Genomic DNA, 9,694 nt, shown 5'->3' with positions numbered 1-9,694 from the left:
TATATATTTTCCTTTTTTGTACTGGAAGAGAATTTCTCTATTGAGGTAGCTGAAATGGCCACTACAATGGCAAAAGTACAACAATTCCACACTAAGGATCAAAACACAGAAAAACAGGGAAAGACAGTTGTCATGTTGGAGTTGCCATATCAATCCTGAATCTCTCTGAAACTCTTTATGTGAGAAAGATAAATCACTATTTGGTTAAACTACTATTCTGTTCCATGTGGACAAATGCAAGCACTACCAATAAGAAATATTCAAAAACTAAAGAAAGAGCCCAGCCCTGTGGCTTACTGCATTGCCAACTCAAGCTGTGTATGGTGGTGAGCACACACAATTCTGCTTCCAATGAGGGTGTCACACCCTCAGTGTGCTGCTCCCTAGTTTACAGGAGAAACTCCTTGACCTGTACAGCAATAATGCTCAGTATGACAGTAAAATAGAGGTGGGCAAATGACAGACTACTGACCAGATCCAACATAGGTCTGTTCCTGAAGCAACTATATGCTGAGAATGTTATTTTCCTTTGTAAGGGGTTTGCAAAAAATAATAATAATAATAAAAATAATAATAATAATAAATAAAAAATAAGAATAAGGAAGAATATGTAATAGAGTCTGTAAGAGCCTGAAACTTAAAACAGTACTGGGTCCTTTACAAGAAAGAAAAAATATATATATTGATCCTTGCAGATGGCCAGGACAGAGCCAATGGACAAGTTATCACAACTATCCAGGTAGCAAATATTATCCACTTATTAGGACAAATTTCTTCTTTTGATGGATTAGAGAATCATTATGTCAAGACATGGTATATAAATGAATTGCTCTGTATATGATTTTCAGAATGGAAACTCTATTGTGCAATACAGAAGACTGGGAAGTAGCAGTGCTAATTGTATCCTGACTTAATAAGGAAGAATTTGGTTGAAGCATGCTAACATTGGATCCCACTCCCCACCCCCACCCCCAAATAAACACATAATTGCTTTTCACTTCAATTGGAAGTATGATTAAGCATGCAGCAAAAACTCCTAAAAGGAATTAAATATTAAATGCTTCAGAATAAAAGTGCCTTTCAAGAAGAATTCCCAGCCACAGGTGCCACTGAGTGTTCATCCCACAAATACACATTTCCACTATTCACTTTAGTTCCTGTCACACACAACACTGGACAAACAATGCTGGACTGAAAGCACAGAGTAGAAAGATGAAGATTTTTCTAATTTTTTATTATTTTTGCTTTACAGGACCTAAAGATGGTGAGTCATTTAAACATTTGAGTAGTTACTTCAAGTAACATGGAAAAATAAAGGCTTTCATTTTTAATACAAAATGCAAGAATTTTCTAGCCAATGGTAAGGATATATATTATTAAATTTTTTCAAATGCATGTTTTAGAAAACTCATCTCAACATGTAATCAATTCAGTGGTATATAAACCACACAAGTTTATTTTGCCTACTCTGTTGTTAATGAAACCTTACTCCAGCCTTTTGATATTATAGAACTTTTGAAATCCTGGGTTAAAACAAAAACAAAAGAAAAAGAAATGCAAGAATGTTAATCTCTCAGATCCCTGAGTACCTACATTTAATTTAATTTTCAAGATTTTTTGTTTTCTGTATGCATCCTCTAAAGATTCTCAATCAGCATTTCACATGTAAAGCTTTTATATATTTTTTCCCTTTTGAACTTTTGCCATTGCAGAATTTTTACGAATAATGTAATCTATGCTACATCAGTATTATCATTTTAAAGGGTAAGTGGATTTAGGGAAAATAAATGCATCACATCATTTGTTTCCATCTAATATTTTGTAGATGCAACACACTTTTTTTCTCAAATCAAAGAAGTTACCATTTATTCTTACACTGTGTACAATATAAGAATAAACAAATTTTATTCTTATACTGTGTAATTAAATTAGGAATTAAAAGTTTTTGATTTCTGGTATTTTATTTCATGTTGAATATATACATTCACATACTGATAAAAATAATGCAATTATGGAGCTGTTTCTTATATTAGTGATAACTGCCTATGAATGGCATAAAACAACGCATTACAAGGCATGATGGCTTGCAAAATGTTAGTTATGAATATATATATACCCATAACATTAAAATTCCAAGAAGTCTGATTTTTTCATACAACTCACTCTCTACTTGTTCATATTTAAGTTATTTAAAAAATCATTAATTAAACATAGATAGAATTGTGTTCATCAGATTATATACATAGGTAGAAAAATAGCTTTCTTTATGTCTGTCACAGGATTGCATTGAAATAGAAACAGTTCTAGTGTAGCATTTTGGAAGGTCAACACAAGTATTAGAATGGCCAAAATAAGTAGTTTAAAATTGAATTAATCAGATTTTATCAAAAAGGAACATGAGTAAGTACTGAAAAACTACCAAAAGGATATTCTGAGCAAGTATGAATTTAATAAAAAAAAAAAAAAAAACTAAGAAAGAAGAATATATAGTTGTTTTAAAGCACCTAATCTAGGTGAGTTGAAGTACCTATCTTTCCTACCTAAGGTGGGTAGGGTGCTATTCAAAATATTCTTGTGGAGTCACCCACCATTCAAAGAAGATCCCTGAGTAATGAGTGTAGAAGCTCATGACCAGATACAGGGATAGTTCACTGGTATGACCCTACTGGAAATCAGCCACGACCAAGGGGTTTGGAGGGGTCCATGATGTTTGCTACCACACATGTATGTGTTCACTGACCTCTTTCCTACCTGACCTTTAGTGTTAGCCTCACAGAACTTTGCTCCTCCTCTATCCAACACTCAGCCTTCAGTGATTCACCCACTAATCCCCTCCAGAGTACAAAGGAAATAACATGAATCTCTATTTTTTTTTTTTGCTAAGGTGGAAGGAGTTGCTAGCATTATAACTCTCCAGCCATCTTTTATCACTTATTTTCTCAACTTGTCAGGCATACCATTCCATGATATTTTTTTCTCTCAGCTGGTCTTCCCACAGATGATTTCACACATTTAGTTTATTCTATGTTATTTTTTCCTGTCAGGAATTTAGTGGGAGGATCAAAGCAGAAATGCAAAACCTTAGTACCAAAACACAAGAATTTAAAATTTTATCATAATTACATCATGTCAAGCCTGCCTTGCAGTTAATAAGATTCTTGGATGACAATTAGCAGAGATTTAAGTCTCACTGTTTATGTATTTAAAATATGTAAGACTTAAGTATTTTGCAATCAGGACATTTGTTAGTGTTTCTTTACACATTGCTATCTTATTTGTATCCATATGCATAATTAGATTTTTCCCAATCATAAACATTATTAGGATATCATTTAACACCAAACAATTCACCCATTAAATATGTATAATGCAGTATTTTAAAGTATATTAGAAGATTTATGGAATTGTCACTGCAATCTATTTTCACTATCCTCCAAAGAAGCCCCATACTCATTAGCAATCATTCCTAATTTCCTTCTACCCATTAGACCCTGGTAACCTGGTAACCACTTATTTAAATTCTATCTCTATAGAATTCCCTATTTGACATCTTTTATATGAATAAAATCATGAAACATGATTTTTTTCTGACCATTTTCATCAGCATAAAGTTTTCAAGTTTTAACTATATAGCATGTATGATAATTTTATTTTTTGTCAACTATTATTTGGAATGAATTTACATTTTATTTATCCAATAGAATTTTTTCCTATCAACCTATTTCTTTCATCTTATGCTTAGAATTTTGCCTCTTCCAACCTAGTAAAGGTTTTTATAATTGAACTGGTAAAATTAATAAAAGCTAGAAATACAGTAACTATTACAACCTTGTCTCGCGGAAGAAGTGATCTGTTCCAAGTTAAGAGAAGTAATTAATGAAAATATCCAAGTGTCCACATCCAGAGAAAATTTAAAAGCATTAGCAAATGTAAAGAAAATAAATAGTCACTGTCTGTACTTTCTTATAGCAAGATGTTCATCAAAACATATAACAAGCTTGTCAGTAAAACTTGTAAACAGATAGATAAAAATGGAGAGTGGAAACAATATCTGTTATTTTTATAATATCAAACAATAAAGACAATAGACTTTCTTTCACTTTGACCTTGCAGACCTATTGATAAGGATGATATTGAAGCTGTTACAGTTGGTTGCATGGAGAATGCAGACTGAAAAAAATGTTAGACATATCAATATCAAAATTTAGGGAAGTGTTTATACTTCTTTAAACAATGCTTAAAAAAAGAGGTAGGACATTTAGCTGTGATCCTATTATATTAAAATATTATTTTAATGTCATTTTTCTTACCGACATACATAGCCCTTAGTGTGCTGCAAGTTAGATGCAATGCTGTGAATACAATTAGAAGCCTATGTACTATGTGAACCTGATATTATACAATTAAATATCCACACTGAGTGAATAAATACAGTATTTATCTTTCAGTTTCAAAAGAAAACATGATTAATGACTAATGTAATAATCTAAAATGTTAATAAAATACTATGGGAGCTAAAATTCAGTTCCTTCAGTATTCCAATCATTTGTCTCAAAATGCATAAGATAAATTATTGTAAACTATTTTATTTCCTTAAGTACTATGTTTTGTAGTCTTGTGTTATTTATTTATTTATTTATTTTCTCTCTTTAAGTGATTTTCTTTTAGGAGAAAGGCAATCACATTGAAATAATTAACCTTTCATTTTCTTGTCTTCATAAGGTAATTCTACTACAAAAATGCATTTTATGCTCTCATTCACATAATCATTTTAATGGAAACATAAACAAAAGATTTCAAGTTTCTTAGAGTACTTGGGGAAAAAAGAACAAAGTAGAATAGCAGTCATCTGTGAAAACAACTGACATTTAGTTTCACATGTTAGGTAAATCCAAATGGCAGGAGAACATTTCTACTCACAGGTGTCTAAAGACTCGTCTGAATCATCAGGGCAGTCAGGGTCCCCATCACACAGCCAGCTCTGGGAGATACAAGTCACGTGATCGTGGCAAAGAAACTCACCAGGATCACACAAATGCTGATCTGAAAATGAAAATGTTTGGAAATAAAATATGAATGACCTGAACATGAACACAAGAGCAATACAAAGATGAAATGTGAAAAACAATACATAAAAAAGGGACATGACGTGAGCCACATTTTCTGATCAGCAGCAAAGCTAAACCATTTTTTTTTTTTTACTGTCGCACCTTGGATCAGTCCCAGATTTTTAAAAAAAGATTTATTTATTTATGCATACAAGAACTGGGTACAGGCATGAGAGCACTCACCAGAAACAGTGTGTGGAACAAAACAAGCAGATCAACTGAAATACACTGCTGAGGGGAGCAGTGGGGTGTAAAACAGGAGAGGTCTGCTGTGCTTGTGGTTTAGCACCCTAGTAGGGAAGGAACTAGTGCAACAGTGATTGGTGATAGCTTCCTAGTGCTGAGAATTAACCCCTTGTACCACCAGGGAAACCAAAGCACACAATTTTGTAGGCTGAATTTACTATGTTCTCACATTATCTGTTCTGAAATAGTTAAGAATTATCTTTCTGTTTATGATTATCCTATTTGTCACATTGCATAACCATATAGATAGTGATCCATAGGATTAGTTGTTCAGCATAGAAATTAAAATTTCCTCCCCAGACTCAGGAAAAAAAGAAAATATAATTCATTAATAAAGTTTAAATACGGGTCCTCCTTAGTGGTATAGTAGGTTGAAGAGCAAAACTACTAAGCTAGCTGCAACCACTGCAGCATGAGATCTATCCCCAGCTAGGTGGGTGACCCACATGGCACAGCAGATCTCTCCTTTCTCACCATTGCTCTCAGCAACACTGTTGAGACTTCCTCAGTCTGCCTGTTCTGCTCCCCACTTTGTCTCTAGTGTCTACCCATGTACCTCCGGCGTGTCTCCCAGTTCTATATGCATAAATAAATAAATATTTAAATAAAATAAAATTTTATATTATGTTTAGACTCCATTTTGAGTTTTCATTTTATTTAATTGTCCATTCTAATAATGGGGTACTGTGTGTCTACAACAATCAGATATTCAATATTATACTTTTTTTATTATTTTTTTTCACTATAACTTCCCAAGTATGACATCTGCTACTGGACAACAAGTATGATAGTTATCTTTCATAAAGGCTTGTTCCAACTTGCTTTTTTTAATAATGGGTTATATCCTAAAAGTGCATTATTTTCCTTAAACTATTTCAGAATATATAAGAGCTACAGCCTTTCCTCAAATCTTAGCAAAGTCATTGGGCCAACATTGACGTTTTGCAATATACTTACGTATCTCCTGTGAATTCAATGAAATATTTTGCTTTATTGTTTTTTAACAATTTTGAAATAAGAATGTTTCCAACGTAATGATAACCTCCCAAACACCTTAGTCAGTTGATGCCACTTATACTTTGTATATACAGCACTGATTCAATAAAAAAAAAATCAGCATATAGGTGTCTCAGTATATTTCAAATGCAAATTTAAGATATATGTAATCACAAAACTAAGCATAATTTGTATTATTTCCCTAGCAATATAAAAATAATGTTATATCTTCCACTCATAAACTCGGTGAAAGCTGGTCATCTGTTAGCAGACTATTACAAAATTTTAGTGCAAATTTCTAGATCACTGACTTAATGTAATAAAGAGTAAGGTTAAATTTTTGCTTTAAATGATGGAAGAGTTAGAAAATTTGTCACCAAATGGTTGAAAGGATCTACTTTGTCTCCTAGAAAATAGACTTAAAAACTGAGTGTATGGTATCACAAAACAAATCTATAGTTAATGCACACAGAAAATAAAATGCATAATCTTTTTTTTTTAAGATTTATTTATTTATATAGAACTGGGGTACAGGCCAGAGATGGGGAGGGTGAGAGGATTCACCAGGGAACAGATTGGGGAGCAGAACAGGCAGATCGACGAAGTACACTGCTGAAGGGAGCAGCGGGAGTGTCTGCCATGCCATGTGGATCTCCTCCGTGGCAGGCGGGGATCTAACTCATGCGGAAGTGGCTTAAGCTTAGTGCTGTGATTTAACCCGCTGCGCCACCAGGGAGGGCCCTAAAATACATAATCTTTGTGCATGTGTGTGCTTGTTTAAATTTTTATTTAAGCCTCCTCATGAAAACATTAGGAGAACAATAATAGTATATATAAAGGGGTTAATAATTAATGTTTTATACTTTTTAGTTAAAGAAGCACTTTCACTTCCCTATCTTAATTTCTTTATTTGTTTGCTTACGTAGCAAACATTACAAAACTACTATGTTCTAAGAATTGGGTTTAAATAATAAAAAACAAAACAGAAATTGACAATATCATGAAACTTACATTACAATGGAAGGACAGGGAAATATAATACTTAACGGCTTAGTGTATTTGAAGATATATACATATATACAATTTGAAGATTGTGAAATATCATGGAGGTATGATTTTTTTTGGAGGGGGGAAAGATTTATTTGTTTGTTTGTTTGTTTGTTTATGCATACCAGAACTGGGGTATAGGACAGAGGTATATGGGCATGAGAGGATTCCCTAGAGACAGAATAGGGAACAGGCAGATCCACTGAAATACACTGCTGAGGCGAGAACCAGGTGAGACAGGAGAGATCTGCTGAGCCATGTGGGTTAGGTCCCTGGTGTCAGGGAATCAAGTTCATGCTTCAGTGGCTGTTGATAGCTTCATAGTTAACCACTGCACCACCAAGGAGGCCCAAAGTACAGTTTTAAATAAGATGGTTATAAGATATATCACAGGGAATGTCACATTTAATAGGTGAATGTATTACCCATTTGAACTAATGGTTATTTCATAAAAGTTAGACACTATGGACAGAAGGTGGGAGATTAGTTTAAAAAATGTAAGGAGTATTACAGAGGTCAGACTGCCTGGAGAAAAAGAGAATGTAGAAGACTTGAGGTCAGAGAATCAGAATGTGGGACTGAGGGCAGCATAGAGTCTCTGGGCTTTATTAAAAGTCATGAGGAGTAACATACAATCTAATTTACTTTTTTAGTTGGCTACTGAGATTAGGCTGTAGTGCCCTGCAGGTGTAAGCAAGGATATCCATTAGGATGCAACAATCTAGATGAGAGTGATGACTGTGTGGATAAAGATGTCTGCAGAATGGAATTTCAAGCAGAATTTCGATGAGGAAACTGAAGTTAGATAGCTTGTTTTTATTTCACTGGATGTTAGAATCTTAAATTCAGACCTCTGGTTCCAAATGTAAGACTGTCAACTGTTTTTGTATATACTGAGTATGATATGTTTGGGGGTGTAGAAGAAGTAATAGACAGTAACACATTGAAGGAGAGAGAGAAAGAGAGGGAGAGGGAGAGAAAGAAAAGAGAAAAAAAAAGAGAGAGAGAGAGAGAGAGAGAGAGAAAAGAAGACCCAGAGCTATAAAAGGACAAGAAAGAAAATCCTCAATCTTAATGTAGATGGAAAAATATAAGGTATTGAAGAAGTGAGACAGACAGAAAGACAGATAAGGGGTTTTGCCATAACCATGTTAAGTTTTGAGGACTGAATTAAAGAAGAGGGTTGCTAGTGGGATGAATTCTGAAAGGATGGAATCCAATATCAGGGTGAGGGAAAGATGCCATGAAGAATGAATGACAGCAGGTCCAAGAAAGATATGAAAGAGGAGCAATTTCCCAAGAATCATGGGCTGAAATTAGAATTTTCACTTTAGTAGGAACATTTACCCTAGGGAAGAAAGGTTAGACAAATAAAATAGATAAATTATTACCAGGTATGGATGAAGACTATTATTCTTGCCTAATTGTATTTTCTCCAAAGAACTGTAAAGCAAGTTTGCTTTTTGAAAATTTAGAAAAATAAAATTGAAAAGAATAGTAAAGATTTGAAGCAACTATGTATAGGTTTGGGAAAAAAAAATCAGCTTTATGAATGAATTTCTAATAGCATTGAGCATCCGAATAAGGTTGAAACATATGTATTTGACAGTTAAATGTTTTGTTTATTCTCTGTGTGTGAATAGATGTCCAAATTTTAACCTACATTGATCCACAGATACAAAATAATCACTTGGGAAAATTCCCAGAGAGATTTTCTAGGAAAATATATAAACAATCATGTGCAATACATATTTACACCTATGTGGTCATATACGCAATTCAATCATGATTCAAATGAACTTTTTTTTTTTTTCTTAGAAGAAAGATAGACTTAAGGGGATTTATCTAATGAGCCTATGATATCAGCTTGCTAAGAACCAGTCTTTATGGACAATTTGCACTGCTGCAAATCTGGAGACATTTTTATAACCTTCCTCTAAGAAATAACAATGAATAATAGCTGGGTACACTCACACATTTATTTTTCAAACATATTCCATTCCAAGGTCAGTTTTTAAAAGCATTGACTATAGAATTCATATGAATGCATTTTTGGTAGTTAAACTGATTATGTTAAAATATTGACACTGGATTTTTTTTTTTTTTACCTTGAATCAGAAGTTAAGTATGTTGTGTGTATACATATTTTCTGCTTATCAAAAAGTTTACTGAGTTTGGATTTGCCCTGGGCTGAGAAAAGCTTAGTATGATGATACTACTACACTAATATGAAAATATTTAATTACTTATTTTAACAAAAGTTTATAATAAAGTTTTTGGAAGTTTTTTTTTTTTTT

At 33.2% G+C, this 9,694-nt stretch overlaps 1 protein-coding gene across 1 annotated transcript in view; it reads right to left on the bottom strand.

Annotated features, from left to right (window-relative positions):
- LRP1B (low density lipoprotein receptor-related protein 1B) overlaps nucleotides 1-9,694 on the bottom strand; it is a 1,583,276-nt gene that overhangs the window by 1,259,671 nt on the left and 313,911 nt on the right. Inside the window, exon 2 of the mRNA XM_012727834.1 lies at nucleotides 4,921-5,043. Within this exon, the coding sequence (XP_012583288.1) occupies nucleotides 4,921-5,043 (123 nt within the window). The remainder of the gene's footprint in view (nucleotides 1-4,920; nucleotides 5,044-9,694) is intronic.

Source organism: Condylura cristata, unplaced genomic scaffold, assembly GCF_000260355.1.
Source record: "Condylura cristata isolate star-nosed mole 26May11 unplaced genomic scaffold, ConCri1.0 scaffold00002, whole genome shotgun sequence".
NCBI lineage: Eukaryota > Metazoa > Chordata > Mammalia > Eulipotyphla > Talpidae > Condylura > Condylura cristata.
This window is presented reverse-complemented; position numbering and strand designations above follow the sequence as displayed.